The sequence below is a fragment of the Nycticebus coucang genome, chromosome 5 (assembly GCF_027406575.1).
Source record: "Nycticebus coucang isolate mNycCou1 chromosome 5, mNycCou1.pri, whole genome shotgun sequence".
In the NCBI taxonomy this organism is placed as follows: Eukaryota; Metazoa; Chordata; class Mammalia; order Primates; family Lorisidae; genus Nycticebus; species Nycticebus coucang.
The window spans coordinates 42,715,515-42,736,880 of NC_069784.1; the positions used below are offsets into that span (position 1 = coordinate 42,715,515).

General features: G+C 41.3%; 1 protein-coding gene across 1 annotated transcript; it reads left to right on the top strand.

Moving 5' to 3' along the window:
* Nucleotides 1-10,269: 10,269 nt before the first annotated feature.
* On the top strand, nucleotides 10,270-10,986 carry LOC128586626 (mRNA turnover protein 4 homolog). The gene has a single exon (XM_053592620.1). It carries the CDS (start codon nucleotides 10,270-10,272, stop codon nucleotides 10,984-10,986), a length of 717 nt encoding a protein of 238 aa, XP_053448595.1.
* Nucleotides 10,987-21,366: the final 10,380 nt, after the last annotated feature.

Here is a 21,366-nt window from a genome sequence, read left to right on the forward strand (position 1 = left end):
GTTTTACAGTTTTCATTGCAGAGATCTTTTACTTCTTTGTTTAAATGTATTCCTACGGGATTTTTTTAATGATTATTCTAAGTGTCATTGTTTTCCTGTGATTTCTTTTCAGATTATTGTTGGCATATAGAAATAGTACTGATTTTTATATGTTTATTTGGTGTCCTGCAACTTTATTGAATATATTTAACAGTTCTAATAGTTGAGGGCAGGGGGGAGTTGGTGAGTATTTAGGTATCTCTAAATGTAAGATCATATCATTTGTAAACAAGGACAGTTTTACTTCTTCCTTTCCAAATTGTTCTGGCTAGGACTTCCAGTACTATGGTGAATAGAAATAGTGAAAGTGGGCATCCTTATCTTATTCCAGATCTTAAAGGAAAGACTTTCCATTTCTCTATTTGTTGTAATGCAGCTATGGGTTTGTCATATATGGCTTTTATTATTTTGAAGTATGGTTCTTCTGTACCAAGTTTTATGATGAAGGGATATTAAGTTTTATCAAATGCTTTTTGCTGCATCTATTGAAATGGGGGCTTTGTCCTTCATTCTGATGACATGGCAAATTGTATTTATTAATTTGTATATATGGAACCATTCTTACATATATATCTGGAATAAATCCCACTTGACCAGGGTGTATTATCTTTTTGATGTGTTGGATTAATAGTATGGAAATGTTTTCTATCTTGACTAAAGTTTATATGACTACATATATTTGTCAAAGTTGCAGCATAACTGCCTGCTGAAATAGTGATATCTGATGGTGGTATCTATCTGGGAACTGTACACTCAATAAGGTTTCTTTTTTGGTTTATTTGCTTTTTTTTTTTTTTTATTGTTGGGGATTCATTGAGGGTACAATAAGCCAGGTTACACGGATTGCAATTGTTAGGTAAAGTCCCTCTTGCAATCATGTCTTGCCCCCATAAAGTGTGACATGCACCAAGGCCCCACCCCCTCCCTCCTTCCCACTTTCTTCTTCCCCCCCCATAACCATAATTGTCATTAATTGTCCTCATATCAAAATTGAGTACATAGGATTCATGCTTCTCCATTCTTGTGATGCTTTACTAAGAATAATGTCTTCCACGTCCATCCAGGTGAATACGAAGGATGTAAAGTCTCCATTTTTTTTAATGGCTGAATAGTATTCCATGGTATACATATACCACAGCTTGTTAATCCATTCCTGGGTTGGTGGGCATTTAGGCTGTTTCCACATTTTGGCGATTGTAATTTGAGCTCCAATAAACAGTCTAGTACAAGTGTCCTTATGATAAAAGGATTTTTTTCCTTCTGGGTAGATGCCCAGTAATGGGATTGCAGGATCAAATGGGAGGTCTAGCTTGAGTGCTTCGAGGTTTCTCCATACTTCCTTCCAGAAAGGTTGTACTAGTTTGCAGTCCCACCAGCAGTGTAAAAGTGTTCCCTTCTCTCCACATCCACGCCAGCATCTGTAGTTTTGAGATTTTGTGATGTGGGCCATTCTCACTGGGGTTAGATGATATCTCAGGGTTGTTTTGATTTGCATTTCTCTAATATATAGAGATGATGAACATTTTTTCATGTGTTTGTTAGCCATTCGTCTGTCGTCTTTAGAGAAAGTTCTATTCATGTCTCTTGCCCATTGATATATGGGATTGTTGGCTTTTTTCATGTGGATTAATTTGAGTTCTCTATAGATCCTAGTTATCAAGCTTTTGTCTGATTGAAAATATGCAAATATCCTTTCCCATTGTGTAGGTTGTCTCTTTGCTTTGGTTATTGTCTCCTTAGCTGTACAGAAGCTTTTCAGTTTAATGAAGTCCCATTTGTTTATTTTTGTTGTTGTTGCAATTGCCGTGGCAGTCTTCTTCATGAAGTCTTTCCCCAGGCCAATATCTTCCAGTGTTTTTCCTATGCTTTCTTGGAGGATTTTTATTGTTTCATGCCTTACATTTAAGTCCTTTATCCATCTTGAATCAATTTTTGTGAGTGGGGAAAGGTGTGGGTCCAGTTTCAGTCTTTTACATGTAGACATCCAGTTCTCCCAACACCATTTATTGAATAGGGAGTCTTTCCCCCAAGGTATGTTCTTGTTTGGTTTATCAAAGATTAGGTGGTTGTAAAATGTTAGTTTCATTTCTTGGTTTTCGATTCGATTCCAAGTGTCTATGTCTCTGTTTTTGTGCCAGTACCATGCTGTCTTGAGCACTATGGCTTTGTAGTATAGACTAAAATCTGGTATGCTGATGCCCCCAGCTTTATTTTTGTTACAGAGAACTGCCTTAGCTATACGGGATTTTTTCTGGTTCCATACAAAACGCAGAATCATTTTTTCCAAATCTTGAAAGTACAATGTTGGTATTTTGATAGGAATGGCATTGAATAGGTAGATTGCTTTGGGAAGTATAGACATTTTAACAATGTTGATTCTTCCCATCCATGAGCATGGTATGTTCTTCCATTTGTTAATATCCTCTGCTATTTCCTTTCTGAGGATTTCATAGTTTTCTTTATAGAGGTCCTTCACCTCCTTCGTTAGGTATATTCCTAGGTATTTCATTTTCTTTGAAACTATGGTGAAGGGAGTTGTGTCCTTAATTAGCTTCTCATCTTGACTGTTATTGGTGTACACAAAGGCTACTGACTTGTGGACATTGATTTTATATCCTGAAACATTACTGTATTTTTTGATGACTTCTAGGAGTCTTGTGGTTGAGTCTTTGGGGTTCTCTAAGTATAAGATCATGTCGTCAGCAAAGAGGGAGAGTTTGACCTCCTCTGCTCCCATTTGGATTCCCTTTATTTCCTTGTCTTGCCTAATTGTATTGGCTAGAACTTCCAGCACTATGTTGAACAGTAAAGGTGACAGAGGACAACCTTGTCTGGTTCCAGTTCTAAGAGGAAAAGCTTTGAGTTTTACTCCATTCAGTAAAATATTGGCTGTGGGTTTGTCATACATAGCTTCAATCAGTTTTAGAAATGTGCCACCTATGCCTACACTCTTCAGTGTTCTAATTAGAAAAGGATGCCGGATTTTATCAAATGCTTTTTCTGCATCTATTGAGAGGATCATGTGATCTTTATTTTTGCCTCTGTTAATATGGTGGATAACATTTATAGACTTGCGTATGTTAAACCAGCCTTGCATCCCTGGGATGAAGCCTACTTGATCATGATGAATGACTTTTTTGATCATAAGCTGTAATCTATTGGCTAGGATTTTGTTGAGAATTTTTGCATCTATGTTCATGAGTGAGATTGGTCTGAAATTCTCCTTTTTGTTTGGGTCTTTTCCTGGTTTTGGTATCAGGGTGAAGTTTGCTTCATAGAATGTGTTGGGGAAGATTCCTTCTTCCTCAATTTTTTGGAATAATTTCTGCAGTACAGGAATAAGCTCTTCCTCGAAGGTTTGATAGAATTCTGGAGTGAAGCCATCTTGACCAGGGCATTTTTTGGTTGGAAGCTTTTTTATTGTTTCTTTGATCTCAGTGCTTGAAATTGGTCTGTTCAGGAGCTCTATTTCTTCCTGGCTGAGTCTAGGGAGAGGGTGCGATTCCAAATATTGATCCATTTCTTTCACATTGTCAAATTTCTGGGCATAGAGTTTCTGGTAGTATTCAGAGATGATCTCTTGTATCTCTGTGGGATCAGTTGTTATTTCCCCTTTATCATTTCTGATTCAGGTTACTAGAGATTTTACTTTTCTATTGCTCATTAGTCTGGCCAATGGTTTATCTATTTTATTTTTTCAAAGAACCAACTCCTTGTTTCATTAATTTTCTGAATGATTCTTTTGTTTTCAATTTCATTGATCTCTGATTTGATTTTGGAGATTTCTTTTCTTCTACTGAGTTTTGGCTTAGATTGTTCTTCTTTTTCCAATTCCATAAGATCTCTTGTGAGATTGTTGATGTGCTCTCTTTCTGTTTTTTGAATGTAGGCATCTAAAGCGACGAATTTTCCTCTCAAAACTGCTTTTGCAGTATCCCACAGGTTTTGGTAGCTTGTGTCTTCATTATTGTTATGCTCAAGGAAGTTAATGATTTCCTGTTTTATTTCTTCCTTCACCCATCTGTTATTCAACAGAAGATTGTTTAATTTCCATGCCTTTGGGTGGGGTCGAGCATTTTTGTTAGAGTTGAGTTCCACCTTTCGTGCCTTATGGTCTGAGAAGATACAAGGTAAAATTTCAATTCTTTTGATTCTGTTGATAATTGTTTTGTGTCCCAAGATATGATCAATTTTGGAGAATGTTCCATGGGGTGATGAGAAGAATGTATATTCTTTATCTTTGGGATGGAGTGTTCTATATGCGTCTATCAAGCACAGTTGTTCTAGGGTCTCATTTAAATCTCTTATATCCTTGTTTAATTTCTGTTTAGAGGATCTGTCCAGCTCTGTAAGAGGAGTGTTAAGGTCCCCTGTTATTATGGTATTATCAGATATCATATTGCTCAGACTGAGTAAGGTCTGTTTCAAGAATCTGGGAGCATTTAAATTGGGTGCATAAATATTTAGAATTGAAATGTCTTCTTGTTGTATTTTTCCCTTGACCAATATAAAGTGACCATCTTTGTCTTTTTTGACTTTAGTTGCTTTAAATCCACATGTATCTGAAAATAAGATTGCAACTCCTCTTTTCTTCTGAATTCCATTTGCCTGAAAAATTGTCTTCCAACCCTTGACTTGGAGCCTTAATTTGTCTTTTGAAGCCAGGTGTGTTTCTTGCAGACAGCAAATGGATGGCTTGTGTTTTTTAATCCAGTCAACCAATCTATGTCTCTTCAGTGGGGAATTCAAGCCATTAACATTTATTGAGATAATTGATAAGTGTGGTAGTATTCTATTCGTCTTATTTGCTTAGTTTTATCTTTTGCATCAGTGTGGAGGTTAGGTTCTGTCCTTTGATTTCTGAGTTCTTACTTTGCTGCTGATCCATTGTGGTGGTGAGTGTGCAGAACAGGTTGAAGTATTTCCTGTAGAGCTGGTCTTGTTGTGGCGAATTTCCTCAATGTTTGTATATCTGTAAATGATTTGATTTCTCCGTCAATTTTGAAGCTTAGCTTAGCAGGGTACAGAATTCTGGGCTGGAAATTGTTCTGTTTAAGTAGATTAAAGGTAGATGACCATTGTCTTCTTGCTTGGAAAGTTTCATTAGAGAAGTCTGCGGTCACTCTGATGGATTTGCCCCTGTAGGTCAACTGGCGCTTACTCCTGGCAGCTTGCAGAACCTTTTCTTTTGTCTTGACTTTGGACAGGTTCATCACAATGTGTCTTGGAGAAGCTCGGTTAGAGTTGAGGCAACCTGGGGTCCGATATCCCTCTGAAAGCAGTGTGTCAGAATCTTTGGTGATATTTGGGAAATTTTCTTTTATAATATTCTCTAGTATGGCTTCCATTCCTCTGGGGCATTCTTCTTCCCCTTCTGGAGTTCCTATAACTCGTATGTTGGAACGCTTCATAAAGTCCCATAATTCTGACAGTGAACGTTCTGCTTTCTCTCTCTTCTTTTCTGCCTCTTTTACTATCTGAGTTATCTCAAAAGCTTTGACTTCTACCTCTGAAATTCTTTCTTCTGCATGGTCTAACCTGTTGCTGATACTTTCCATTGCATCTTTAAGTTCCCTAATTGACTGTTTCAGTTCCTTCAGCTCTGCTATATCCTTTTTATATTCTTCATATCGTTCATCTCTTATTTGATTCTGTTTTTGAATTTCCTTTTGGTTATTTTCCACTTTATTAGCAGTTTCCTTCATTGTTTCCATCATTTCTTTCATTGTTTTCAACATGTGTATTCTAAATTCCCTTTCTGTCATTCCTAACATTTCTTTATAGGTGGAATCCTCTGCAGTAGCTACCTCATGGTCCCTTGGCGGGGTTGTCCTGGGCTGGTTCTTCATGTTGCCTGGAGTTTTCTGCTGATTCTTCCTCATGAGTGATTTCTTTTATCTGTTTCCTTGCCCTAATTTTCCTTTCACTTCCTCTTGCTCTTTAAGTTCTTCTGCCTGTGGAGTAAGGGTTACAGGACCAGAAGGGTGAGAAGGCTGAAGAGCAAAAAAGGGATGAAAGAAAGGAGGACCGAGTGTTAAGAAAAAAAAAGAAAAATAGAGAAAGGAGAGGGGGTGGGTAAAAGGAATATTGACAAAAAGAAGAGAGGCACAGAAAGAGGGAGACAGAGCAATATAGGTGTACAGTAGGGTACTTTGATACAACCTTAAAAAAAAAAAACCACCTTCTGGGGGTGCCCAGTTGGGTAGTTCCCTTGAGGTCAGCAGCTTTTTGCTTACCTGATCAGACACAGTACCCCACCTCCACCAAGTAGAGAGGAAAGACAAAAATGCTATAAATCAAACCAAAACAAGCAAACAGAAAACTATACGGGATAAAATTGGGTGGAAAACCAAATAATAGTGGTAGAAACACTAACAAAAATGAAGTTCTAATTATTGAAATAGGCAGCAATGGGAAATTATAATTAAACTAGAAAAATTGAGAAAGAAAAAGGATCTGTATGGAAAAGGTTGAACTTAAAAAACAAAACAACATCAACAATATCAAAATAAACAAACAAAAAAAACCAACCAAACCAAAAAAAAAAAACACAACCAAAAACAAAGCAGTATGTATATGTTATTGAGTATTGTCTGGGCAACACGTGGTCCTCTGGGGTATGAGATGTTAATCACAGTTCTGATCCAACTGGAGGCTGCTAGTTTCTCAAACCCCAGCAGGTAGACACCCTAAATCTCTCTTCAGCCCACTTAAAAGGCACTTTGAACTTGTTCACTGGCTGAGCAGAAGCTTTCCCAGGGAAGTGCTTGTCACTGGAATCACTGCTGAAGTGGCTATCCACTTACCCTGTGGGCCAAAACTGGTCTCCCTCTGCCCCCGAGGGTTAGGGCTGCAAGGCAGCTCAGACCCCGCCCTTAGGCTACTTGGTCGCTGGGTTACCAGCTCCCACCCAATTCTAGCTCTGCGACCCTGAGGGCGGAGCTTGCCGGGGCAGATCGCTCACAATGGCTGCCTGTGACCCAGAGCCAAACACTATTATCTCCATCTGGCTCAGCAGCTCAGACTTGGGCCCTAGACAACAGCCAAAGTTCTCCGCACTCCCGCTCAGGCTCTCCCCAAGGCAGTTCAGCTGAGTGCCAAGTCCAAAGACACCAAAACAGTTCACAGGTAAGGCCTTTCTGGTTTGCAGTCTCACTGCTACTGAACTTACAGTTGCAGCGGGTTTAGGCAGATTGAACACATGCGACCACTTGCCGGTTTTCCACTGTTTTAGTCCTCCTCTTGGGGTCCAGAAGTCTCTCGCTGACTCCCTGTATCCTCTCAGGGGTGATGATAGGCAGATCCCAACAGCCAGAGATGCCTGGAGTCCTATCTCCCCAGACTCACGGTGCCCAGATGCAAGGAAGCTGTTACTCGGCTGCCATCTTGCTCTGCCTCCTGTTTTTGTTTTTAAAACAGAGTCTCACTCTGGTGCCCAGGCTAGAGAGCCATGGCATCATCCTAGCTTACATCAACCTTAGATTTCTGGGTTGAAGTGATACTCCCGCCTCAGCCTCCTGAGTAGCTGGGACTACAGGCACCCCCATAACATCCAACTAATTTTTCTATTTTTAAGAGATGGGGTCTCGGGTGGCACCTGTGGCTCAAGGAGTAGGGCGCCGGTCCCATATGCCGGAGGTGGCAGGTTCAAACCCAGCCCTGGCCAAAAACCACAAAAAAAAAAAAAAAGAGGGAGAGAGAGAGAGAGATAGGGTCTCCCTCTTGCTCAGGCTGGTCTTGAACTCTTGAGCTCAATGATCCTCCCACCGTGGTTTCCCCAAGTGCTAGGATTACAGGTATTAGCCACTGCACTGGGCCAATAGGGTTGTTTTTTTCAAAAGGAAATAGAAAAAAATCTAGCTAAATTTATCCCTCTGCCCTGATTATCTACCTACATCTCTGTACTACCCTCCTTAATCAATTTTATGAACGCTTTCCTTTACGTTTGAAACACAGGAATTACCTGATGTTCCATTCTTAGCCCTCCTCTCCCTCAAAGAACCCGATTATTTCAGTCACTGCTAATGGTGTAACTACCACCTATTTGAGGATTGTTACCAAGTCTACTTTTCTTACACTGACTTTTCCCCAGAGCTCCAGATAACTATACCCAAATGCCTAATGGAAAATCTATATTTCAAGCTCAAAATGGCCAAACTGAGATAAATTACCACACATCACTTCAAGCCCACTGTACTCTTCATATACATTAATGCATTATGCCTGACACATAGTAAGCACTTTATATATTAGTGGTTGAAGAAATGAAGTATGGAATAACTAACAGCCAAAAACATCTTCAGTTCTCCCTCTCCCTCCCATATTATTAAGCATATGACCAACATGCTTTGTGGAAATTGTTCTTTCTATAACTGTTAGCTCATGCCCCTCCTCTTCCCCACTACTACCTCACTCCTCCCTAGAAGAAGTGGGGAGAATGGAGTTGGTATACACATTGAGTGGCACCTTCCTAGATTGGCAGGCTTCAGTATTTCAAGATAAGGAAAGTTGCTCTCCTCTCCCCCTCGAATATCATGCTCACCATCAGAACTACCTGCAATTGGCATTCCGGGTGGATGGGGCCAGCTGCAGAGATGCTGTTATCTGTTGGTGCATCTGCTGGGGAAACCAGAAAAAGGAAAACTATTGAGAAGGTGTATTTTTCTCCTCCCCAGGTAAGCAGGAGAAATAATGGAATTCAAAATTGGAATGGCCATGCACTAAAACTCCTGCCCACCAGGTGTTTATCCCAGTTCATAAAAACAACTATTTTAAGGTAATGAAAAAACACTCCCTACTGGGAAAGCAAATAGACCTACACGTTTCTGAAACAGTTTGAGAGAAATCAGCAAACTCAATGAGCAGACAGCAAAAGCCTGTCAAGCAGGTTGGCACAGGCAGCCTCACTCGCAAATCCTCCCCAGAATAGGCTCCAGGAAGCCTGGATCCCCTGAAATCACATCCCACATCAGGAAGCCATAAGACCTGCTGTCCAGCCCACGGGCTAGTCGGCTTCAGTGGGGTGTGGGAAGTCTTCCCTCTGTTTCTACACCCAGAGCCGAAGAATCCAACTCCATTTATGTTTTTTAATGCTACACTACCAACTCTACCTCTTGGGACTCTATCTCCCCAGTTTTTCCCTTCTCTGTTATCTCTGAAAAAAAATGCACGTGCTTTTACTGTTAGAAGAGTTACTGCTAATTACTAGAGTTAGGTAAACAGAGAATAACAAAACCAACAAAGACGAAAACATTTATTTACTAATGAACCCTTATATACAGGGTGACCAATTGTCCCTATTTGCTCAGGACAGTTCTCATGTACACTTGTTGTCCTGGCATATTAATAGCATCCTTTCATTCTATCAACGAAAGTATCAAAGTTTGGCCAGGTAGTAGAATAATTGTCCTATTTAAATGGCACATACTATACACTAGGCATATAAACATTAACCTATTTAATCCTCAAAGCAATCCCATGAGGTAAGAAAGATTTTACAAGCAATGAAACTGGCTGGACATGGTGGCTCAAGCCTATAATCCTAGCACTCTGGGAGGCCAAGGTGAGAGGCTCACTGAGCTCAGGAGTTCTAGACCAGCCTGAGCAAGAGTAAGAGTCCGTCTCTACTAAAAATAGAAAAACTAGCTGAGTGTTGTAGCAGGCACCTGTAGTCCCAACTACTTGGGAGGCTGAAGCAAGAGGGTTGCATGAGCCCAGGAATTTGAGACTTATACCAGGACACTCTAGCCTGAGCAATAAAGTGAGACTTTATCTAAAAAAAATAAAAATAAAAATAAAATAAAAGTAATGAAAACAAGGAATAGGGAGGTTAAGTAGCTTGCCCAAGTTCACAAAGATAGCATTGTCTAAGCCAGGATTTTAACTGGTACAGGCTGGCTTTAATGCCCTTGTTCTTATTCTTTCATTTAACAAATATTATTCATGCCTACCATGCGCCAGGCACCATACTACACATTAGGAACACAACTATGAAGGAGGCACAGTCTCTGCCCTCAGGGAGCTGTCAGTATGGGGGGAGGGGACAAACAGATACAAGTAAAAGGACAGAGAGGACAGGGTGCATTGTAAACAAATGGGATGGAGGTGGATGTGGCACTTAATCAGGCCTTGAGAGATTACAGAAAGCTTCCCTGAGGAGAGTCTCAAAGAAAGTTCATTTTAGCTGGACTAGCAGGACCAAGAAAAGGCAGTTCAGGTGTCTTCAGTGCGATGCCCAAATCTAAGCATGACAAGAAAGTTTCCTTAACCAAAACTGCCAAGAAAGGCTTGGAACTGAAACAGAACCTGAGAGAAGAGATTCAGAAATGTGTGGACACCTACAAGTACCTTTTTATCTTCTCTGTGGCCAACATGAGGAACAGCAAGCTGAAAGACATCTGGAATGCCTGGAAGCACAGCTGGAGGTTCTTTGGCAAAAACAAAGTGATGATGGTGGCCTTGGGTCAGAGCCCATCTGATGAGCACAAAGACAACCTGTATCAGGCCAGCAAGAAGTTAAAGGGTGAAGCTGGTCTCCTTTTCACCAACCGCTCGAAGGAAGAAGTGAATGAGTGGTTCACAAAATACACAGAAATGGACTGTGCCCGAGCCGGTAACAAAGCCACTTTCACTGTGAGCCTGGATCCGGGGCCCCTGGAGTGGTTCCCCCACTCCATGGAACCACAGCTGAGGCAGCTGGGCCTGCCTACTGCCCTCAAGAGAGGTGTGGTGACCCTCCTGTCTGACTGTGAGGTGTGCAAGGAGGGCGATGTGCTGACCCCAGAGCAGGCCCGTGTCCTGCTTTTTGGGTATGAGATGGCTGGATTCAAGGTGACCATCAAATACATGTGGGATGCAGAGTCGGGAAGGTTCCAACAGATGGGAGATGACTTGCCAGAGAGTGCATCTGAGTCAGTAGAAGAATCAGAGTCAGACAACGAGGACTGATGGGCTGTCAGGACTAATGGCCTCCTTGCACTGCCTGGATTGCACTGTGTGGATTGCGCTGGGCCACACAGGACTTCCACTGCCCCTCTGGAAGGGGCAGCTCTTTATTTGGCTGTGGATGAAGAAGGGAGGGTAATGGGCACTGAATCTTCCTATATAGAATAAAACTACACAGGGTGTCAGCCTGGAGACAAGAAAAAAAAAAAAAGAGGCAGTTCAGGCAGAATGGCAAATCAAAAGGTTGTGAGGCCAAAGAAACCATAATGAAGTGAGGAAATTCAAGTTTCAGTAGGGCTGAACATTGCCTGGACCCAGGGAAGTAGCAAGAGTTGGAGCTAGAAATATAAGCAGAGGCCGGATCAAGAAGAGATGTGGCTGGCATGCTCACACTCGCACTTTATCCTGAAGCGAAGGAGAAGCCCATGACTTTTCAGGAACATGGGCTAAAAGTGACTTGATCAAATTTTCACTTTAGAAAAATCACTAGGGGCTCGGTACCCATAGTTCAGTGGTTAGGGCACCAGCCACATATACAGAGGCAGACGGGGTTCAAACCCAGCCAGGGCCTGCTGAACAACAATGACAACTGCAATAAAAAAAAAATAGCTGGGCATTGTGTCAGGTGCCTGTAGTCCCAGCTACTTGGAAGGCTGAGGCAAGAGAATTGCTTAAGCCCAAGAGTTAGAGGTTGCTGTGAGCTGTGACGCCATGGCACTCTACAAAAAAAAAAAAAGAAAAATCACTAGGGCTGTCCTGCAGAAATAAACTGAAGGGGAAGAGCTAGAACAGACATAGGCATCCCAGACAAAAGGCTGTTGCCAGGATCCATAGAAGAGAGGGAGAGGGCAGGAATTGATGTAGTGACTAGAGGTATGAAAGAGTGGTGGATCCAGGAGATAGGACTGGCAGGACTCAGTGATGGGCTGGATGTGGGTGAAGGGAAAGAAGGTCATGGATGCCATGGAGATGTCCTATCAGAGTCTGGAGCCCAGGAGAGAAGCCTAGGCAAGAGATGTGGATTTGGGAGTCATCCAAGTACACACGGTAACTAAGCCACTGGAATAGGTGGCTCATGCAGCAGAGTGTACAGCATGGGAAGAGAAAGACCTGTCCACGAAGGATGGGAAGGAGCAGATAGTCAGGACACCAACCCAGGGAGCTTGGTGTCATCATGGCCACCAAATGAAGGAGAAAAGGAAAACAGTGTCTAAGTCTGCAAGGGGTACAGATTAGGACCTAGAAATATCCACACAGTTGATCAACAAGATGGTTTCTGCAAACCCAGGGGTGAAGCGGGTGCAGCAGGACGTGGTCTTCGTAAGAGAGCGTGTGGAATTGTGAAAGTGGAGACGAGGTCCTGAAATATGAAGACTCTGCTGTCTGCTTTTTTAAAATTATTATTATTATTATTATTAATGTGCTGAGAATATTTAACAGGAGATCAACCCTTTAAAGAATTTTAAGTGTACAATACATTGTTGTTGACTATAGGAGCAATACTGTACAGCAGATCCCTTGCTTGACTGAAACTATATGCCTGTTGATTACTAACTCCCCGTTTCCCCCTGCACTCAACCCCGGCAGTCACCATCCCACTGTTTGATTCCACGAGTTTGACTATTTTGGGCACTTCATGTAAGTCGAATCTTACCATATTTGTCTTCCTGCAACTGATTTATTTCACTTAGCACTCTGAGTAAAGTTTGGTCAAACAGAGAGACTTTGTTATCAGTTGGCTGAGGCAGAGACAGCCAGGGACAGAGTGGCTCTAGATAAGCAACTGTCAAACAATGAAGTCTTTATAAATCAAATTATCCTAAGAGCACCGAAAAGTTATAATTTGGAAGGAAAGGATCAGATTGCGATCAGGATCAAAGAATGGGCTGGAGGGGGCTAAAAGGGACTGTAGAAGATTAGTTAGAAGGCTAGTGCTGTTGTCATGGAGAGAGGTAAGATCATGGACAGATCAACAGGATGGTGGGGGCAGAAATACAGAGATTTGAGATATTTGGAAGATAAAATTGACAGGACTCAGTGATAGACGGGTGGTAATCTTTACTATTCTACACCCCTCTGAAACATGTAATATTATGGATAAGGAATTTGAAACTCAAAGTACTTAAGTGATGTGCTCCCATCACAAAGCTAGTAGGTCTGCCTCTGAAGTTACTCTCTTCGTGCTGTGTTCTACAAAAGTCAAGCAGCTCTTTCTTGAAAGAAGAAAGAAGAGGATGGATTAAAGATGGCAGCCATGTTACAGCTTCCCTGCAACTGGGAACAGCGAGTCTGGGGAGACAAGACTCCAGGCATCTCTGGCCGGTGGGATCTGCCTATAATCATCCCTTTGAGGATACAGGGAGCCAGCAAGGGACTTCTGGACCCCAAGAGGAGGACAAAAACAGTGGAAAACAGGCAAGTGGTTCCGTGTGTTCAATCAACCTAATCACGCCGGCAACCATAAGTACAAGCAGCAGTGAGACTGCAAACCGGAAAGGCCTTACCTGTGAACTGTTTCGGTGTTCTTGGACTTGGCACTCAGTTGAACTGCCTTGGGGAGAGCTTGAGCAGGAGTGTGGAGAACTTTGGGCATTGTCTGGGGCCCAGACTGAGCCACTAAGCTGGGCGCAGGAAGCCATTGTGAAAGAAATGCCCCGGCAAGCTCCGCCCTCAGGGTCTCAGAGCAAGGATTGGGTGGGTCAAAGTAACCTACTGACTGAGCAGCCTAAAGGCGGGGACTGAGCTGCCTTACAGCCTTAATTCTTAGGGGCAGAGTGAGATGGTTTTGGCACACTGGATCCTTGGGCTGTTGCCCTGGGTAGAGTGCCGTGACATCACAGCTCATAGCAACCTCAAACTCCTGGGCTTGGTGCCACTCAGACCTCCATAAGAGCTGTGTAGCAACCACCAACCCATGACCCGCACCCACCGGGCCTCCACATTCCCTGACCAGGAACTGCGGGAGCCACGCAACCTTGCGTCCTCCCTCCTGTGTCCTCCCAGCTTCCACACTAGCCCGTTCATCTGGACAGGGACTCTGGTAGCTGCGTGCCCTTTGGAGCCCTCCCTGCCTCTGCACAGAGCTCTTCTCCTGGCCAGAGACTGCTGGAGCCTTGGGCTCTCTGTGCCAAAGTCACTGGGCACCTGGCACTCCCAGAACCATGCACACCACCCCCAGCCCTGTTGCTGGATCCGGATGTGTCACAAACCGGAGCTGCTTCCACAACCGGAACTCCCTAGCTAGAGCAGCCCCAGAGGAACTACACAAGGTCACTCCGTACAAAGATCCAGCAACAATAGAGTGATCCTGCTGGGGTCTAATCTTGGAGAGACACCTCCCCAACTCTGAGGATGGCCAGAGGCAACCGTGAAAAACAATCATGAGGCGAAATCAACAGAAAAACTCTGGCAATATGAATAATCAGAGTAGATCAACTCCCCCAAAGATCAATGGGGCAGAAACAGCACAAGACCCCATGCACAAACAAATAGCTGAGATGTCAGAAATTGAATTCAGGATCTGCATTGCAAATAAGATCGAATTAGAATTCCAAAAGTTATCTCAAGAATTCAATGGATTCAAAGACCAAATGACCAAAGATTTCGACACATTGAGACAAGAAGTTGCATCCCTCAAAGATCTGAGAAACACAGTAAAATCCCTCAGTAGCAGAATGGAGCAAGCAGAAGAAAGGATTTCTGACATTGAAGACAAAGCTTTCAAATGCTCCCAAACCCTCAAAGAAGAAGAGAAATGGAGAGCAAAGACAGACCACTCTCTCAGAGAGCTCTCGGATAATTTGAAGAAAACCAATATTCGTCTTATAGGGATCCCCGAAAGTGATGAAGTGACTTCACAAAGCACAGAGTCTCTTCTCCATGAGATTATGAAGGAGAACTTTCCAGACATGCCAAGACATTCCGAAATTCAGATAGTAGACAGTTTCAGAACTCCAGCACGACTCAACCCAAAGAAGACATACCCCAGACACATCATAATCAATTTCACTAAAGTTAATATGAAGGAGAAAATTCTGAAAGCTGCCAGACGAAAGAAAACCATTACCTACAAAGGCAAGAATATCAGAATAACTGCAGATCTCTCTGCTGAACCCTTTCAAGTTAGAAGAGGATGGTCATGACTTTTAATCTCCTAAAACAAAATAACTTTCAACCCAGGATCCTGTACCCAGCTAAAATGAGCTTCATTTGTGATGGAGAAATTAAATACTTCAATGACATTCACATGTTGAAGAAATTTGCCACAACTAAACCAGCTCTCCAGGACATTCTTAGACCTATCCTCCATAAAGACCAGCGTAATTCGCCACCACAAAAGTAAACCCACCCAAAAAATTTTTGATCAAATTCCAACTTCCACAGTCACAAAAGGATTAAAAATGTCCACCGGTCTCTCGAAAGGCTTATCAATACTCTCAATTAATGTGAATGGTTTAAATTGTCCTCTGAAGAGGCATAGGTTGGCGGACTGGATATAAAAACTCAAGCCAGATATCTGCTGCATCCAAGAATCGCATCTTACATTAAAAGACAGCCATAGACTCAAGGTGAAGGGATGGTCATCTGTATTCCAGACAAATGGAAAGCAGAAAAAAGCAGGCGTTGCAATCCTGTTCGCAGACGCAATAGGCTTTAAACCAACCAAAATAAGGATAAGGATGGACACTTCATATTTGTTAAAGGAAATACTCAATATGATGAGATCTCAATTATTAATATTTATGCACCCAATCACAATGCACCTCAATTTATAAGAGAAACTCTAACAGACATGAGCAACTCGATTTCCTCCACTTCCATAGTAGTTGGAGATTTTTTTTTTTTTTTTTTGTAGAGACAGAGTCTCACTTTATGGCCCTCGGTAGAGTGCTGTGGCCTCACACAGCTCACAGCAACCTCCAACTGGGCTTAAGCGATTCTCTTGCCTCAGCCTCCCGAGTAGCTGGGACTATAGGTGCCCGCCACAACGCCTGGCTATTTTTTGGTTGCAGTTTGGCCGGGGCCGGGTTTGAACCCGTCACCCTCAGCATATGGGGCCGGCGCCCTACCGACTGAGCCACAGGCGTCACCCAGTAGTTGGAGATTTTAACACCCCTTTAGCAGTCCTGGATAGATCCTCCAAAAAGAAGCTAAGCAAAAAAATTTTAGATTTAAACTCAACCATTCAACATCTGGACTTAACAGACATCTACAGAACATTTCATCCCAAAAAAACTGAATACACATTCTTCTCATCAGTCCATGGAACATACTCCAAAATCAACCACATCCTAGTCCACAAATCTAACCTCAGAAAATTTTAAAAAATAGGAATTATTCCTTGCATCTTCTCAGACCATCATGGAATAAAAATTGAACTAAATAACAACAGGAACCTGCATACCCATACAAAAACATGGAAGCTAAACAACCTTATGCTGAAGGATACATGGGTTATAGACGAGATTAAGAAGGAAATCACCATATTTTTGGAACAAAACAACAATCAAGACATGAATTACCAGAACCTCTGGGATACTGCAAAGGCAGTCCTAAGAGGGAAATTTATAGCACTGCAAGCCTTCATCAAGAAAACAGAAAGAGAGGAAGTCAATAACTTAATGGAACATCTCAAGCAACTGGAGAAAGAAGAACACTTCAACCCCAAATGCAGCAGAAGAAAAGAAATAACCAAAATCAGAGCAGAATTAAATGAAATTGAAAACAAAAGAATTATACAATAGATCAATAAATCCAAAAGCTTGTTTTTTGAAAAGATCAATAAAATAGATAAACCTTTGGCCAACCTAACCAGGAAAAAAAGAGTAAAATCTCTAATTTCATCAATCAGAAATGGTGATGATGAAATAACAACAGACCCCTCAGAAATTAAAAAAATCCTTCACGAATACTACAAGAAACTCTACTCTCACAAATATGAAAATCTGAAAGAAATCGACCAATACCTGGAAGTACGCCACCTACCAAGACTTAGCCAGAACGAAGTAGAAATGTTGAACAGGCCTATATCAAGTTCTGAAATAGCATCAACTATACAAAATCTCCCTAAAAAGAAAAGCCCAGGACCATATGGCTTTACGTCAGAATTCTACCAAACATTTAAAGAACTAGTACCTATACTACTAAACCTCTTCCAAAATATAGAAAAAGAAGGAATATTACCCAGCACATTCTACAAAGCAAACATCACCTTGATCCCCAAACCAGGGAAAGACCCAACAAGAAAAGAAAATTATAGACCAATATCATTAATGAATATAGATGCTAAAATACTCAATAAGATCCTAACAAACAGAATCCAACAACACATCAAAAAAATTATACACCATGACCAAGTCGGATTTATCCCAGGGTCTCATGGCTGGTTCAATATACGTAAATCTATAAATGTAATTCAACACATAAACAAACTTAAAAATAAAGACCATATGATTCTTTCAATTGATGCAGAAAAAGCTTTTGATAATATCCAGCATCCTTGATGATCAGAGCACTTAAGAAAATTGGTATAGAAGGGACATTTCTTAAACTAACAAAGGCCATCTACAGCAAACCCACAGCCAATATCGTATTGAATGGAGTTAAATTGAAATCATTTCCACTTAGATCAGGAACCAGGCAAGGTTGCCCATTGTCTCCATTGCTCTTTAACATTGTAATGGAAGTTTTAGCCATTGCAATTAGGGAAGAAAAGGTGATCAAGGGTATCCACATAGGGTCAGAAGAGATCAAACTTTCACTCTTCACAGATGATATGATCATATATCTGGAAAACACTAGGGATTCTACTACAAAACTTTTAGAAGTGATCAAGGAATATAGCAATGTCTGAGGCTACAAAATCAACACCCATAAATCTGTAGCCTTTATATATACCAACAATAACCAAGCCGAATGAACAGTCAAGGACTCTATTCCTTTCACAGTAGTGCCAAAGAAGATGAAATATTTAGGAGTATACCTAACAAAGGACATGAAAGATCTCTACAAAGAGAACTATGAAACTCTAAGAAAAGAAATAGCTGAAAATGTTAACAAATGGAAAAACATACCATGCTCATGGCTGGGAAGAACCAACATTGTTAAAATGTCCATACTGCCCAAAGCAATATATAATTTTAATGCAATTCCTATTAAAGCTCCATTGTCATACTTTAAAGATCTTGAAAAAATAATACTTCGTTTTATATGGAATCAGAAAAAACCTTGAATAGCCAAAACATTACTCAGCAATAAAAACAAAGTAGGAGGAATCACGCTACCAGACCTGAGACTGTACTATAAATCCATAGTGATCAAAACAGCATGGTACTGGCACAAAAGCAGAGAAGTAGATGTCTGGAACAGAATAGAGAACCAAGAGATGGATCCAGCTACTTACCGTTATTTGATCTTTGACAAGCCAATTAAAAACATTCAGTGGGGAAAAGATTCCCTATTTAACAAATGGTGCTGGGTAAACTGGCTGGCAACCTGTAGAAGATTGAAACTGGACACACACCTTTCACCATTAACTAAGATAGACTCTCACTGGATAAAAGATTTAAACTTAAGACATGAAACTATAAAAATACTTGAAGAAAGTGCAGGGAAAACTCTTGAAGGAATCAGCCTGGGTGAATATTTTATGAGGAGGACTCCCCAGGCAATTGAAGCAGTATCATAAATACACTACTGGGACCTGATCAAACTAAAAAGCTTCTGCACAGCCAAGAGCATAGTAAGTAAAGCAAGCAGACAGCCCTCAGAATGGGAGAAATATTTGCAGGTTATACCTCTGATAAAGGTCTAATAACCAGAATCCACAGAGAACTCAAGTTTATCAGCAAGAAAAGAACACGTGACCCCATCTCAGGGTGGGCAAGGGACTTAAAGAGAAACTTCTGTAAAGAAGACCGATGCAAAATCTACAAACACATGAAAAAAGTTCATCATCCTTAATCATCAGAGAAATGCAAATCAAAACTACTCTGAGATATCACCTAACCCTAGTAAGAGTAGCCCACATAACAAAATCCCAAAACCAGAAATGTTGGCGTGGATGTGGAGGAAAGGGCACACTTCTACACTGCTGGTGGGAATGCACACTAATACGTTCCTTCTGGAAGGATGTTTGGAGAATACTTAGAGACCTAAAAATAGACCTGCCATTTGATCCTATAATTCCTTTACTAGGTTTCTACCCAGAAGACCAAAAGTCACAATATAACAAGGACATCTGTACCAGAATGTTTATTGCAGCCCAATTCATAATTGCTATGTCATGGAAGAAGCCCAAGTGCCCATCAACCCACGAATGGACTAGCAAATTGTGGTACATGTATACCATGGAATACTATGCTGCCTTAAAGAAAGATGAAGACTTTACCTCTTTCATGTTTACATGGATGGAGCTGGAACCTATTCTTCTTAGCAAAGTATCTCAGGAATGGAAGAAAAAGTATCCAATGTATTCAGCCCTACTATGAAGCTAAATTATAGCTTTCACATGAAGACTATAACCCAACTATAGCACAAGACTATGGGGAAAGGGCCAAGGAAGGGGAAGGGAGGGGGGAGGTTTTGGTGGAGGGAAGGTAATGGGTGGGGCCACATCTATGGTGCATCTTAGAATGGGTACAGGCAATTGCACTAATGTACACAGCTATGATTTAACAATAAAAAAATAATAATAATAATAAATGGTAGATGTTGGCAAGGATGCAGAGAAAAGGGTATGCAAAAAAAAAAAAGAAAAGAAAGAAGAAAGAAGTCTTCTTAAAGACTTCAAGAGAAGTCTCCTTCAAGAGAAGTCTTAAAGAAGACTCTCTTCTTTCTTGTGCACTGGAAGCTACACCAATTCAATCCCTGTAGCATTGTACTTAACCCACAATATTCCCATTATCTGTTTGCCTATGCAACAGGAAAATTGATAAAATTATTATCACAGAAGCTGGCTGCAGTTTGAGCCAGTTGACCCCCAAGAACAGTACAAATCAATTCCTTTGTGGAAGAAACTGACTTTCCAGACTTATCTATGAAAAGTGAGGGTCCATGGGGAGAGCAGAGATGAGAAAGATTTGGGCAATAAGAAATTAGATTGCTTTGCATGACAAAGTTACAGTAATTTTGGAGCAGGGACTATAGCCATTATGTTCATCACTGTAACCTTAGTGCCCAGCACACAAGTACTCATTATATTTTTGTTGAGTGAATAGTGCTTTACAAGGGGATTATCCCTGGGAGAGAAGAAAGGGGCTGGGTATAGAGAGAAGAAACCATAGAAAATTAGTAAAGGAAGAGGATTGATGAAGTCACGATGGAATTCTTTGAGATGAGAATGGTCCATAACTTTCTAGGAACAGGATAAACGAACACTAAATTTCAAATGTTCTGTTTTGAAAGAATTGTTACAAAACTGGACTGGAACAGAACTTTTTTGTATGACATAAATCATGTAAATTTCTAGCCAAATGTTTAAGCAATTATCTGATAAACATTAAAAGCAAAGTCTTTTTATGGAACACTAGTTTCCAGATAGCTGTCAGCTGACTGTCAATCATTTCAAGATTTTGAAGCAGAAACTATTTTTGTCCTGTATTTAGTTTAACAACAATCATCTATTTTCATTTCCTATCAAATATGCCTACCAAGAAATAACCTTTAATAAATTTAATTTAGGTTTCCTCTGCCCAAGTTTGAGATAGCCTTGACATATGTGCGTAATAAATTGTCTTAAACAGTGGTTCTTGAAGCAAGGGAACTTAATAAAAGTTCAAATTCTTTGGCCAAAGCCCAGACCTACCGAATCAGAAACTCTTCACCTGGGGCCCAGTAATCTGTGATTTAAAAGACCTTCAGGTAATTCTCGTACACCCTCAAATTTGAAAACCGCTAGCTTTTTTTTTTTTTTAGACGGAGTCTCACTCTGTCACCATAGGTAGAGTGCCACGGCTTCATAGCTCACAGCAACCTCAAACTCTTGGGCTCAAGTGATCATCCTGCTTCAGCCTCCCATGTTGCTGGGACTACAGACACCTGCCACAAGGCCAGGGTATTTTTTAAAGACAGTGTCGTTCTTGCCCCAGCTGGTCTCCAACTCCTGAGCTCAGGCCAGCCACCCTCCTTAGCCTCTCGAATGCTAGGATTACAGATATGAGACACCTCGACCCGCCAACCTCTAGTCTTTAAAAACCTTTTTAATGGCCGGGCACAGCAGCTCATGCCTATAATCCTAGCACTCTGGGAGGCAGAAGCGGGTGGATGTCTTGAGCTCAGGAGTTCGAGAGAAGCCTGACCAAAGCCAGATCCCCATCTCTGCTAAAAAATAGAAAAAACTAGCCGGGCATCGTGTTGGATGCTTGTAGTCTCAGCTACTTGGGA

What these genes read in the sequence shown, in the direction of transcription:
- LOC128586626 (XM_053592620.1), top strand. Translation starts at nt 10,270, where the DNA reads ATGCCCAAATCTAAGCATGACAAGAAAGTTTCCTTAACCAAAACTGCC.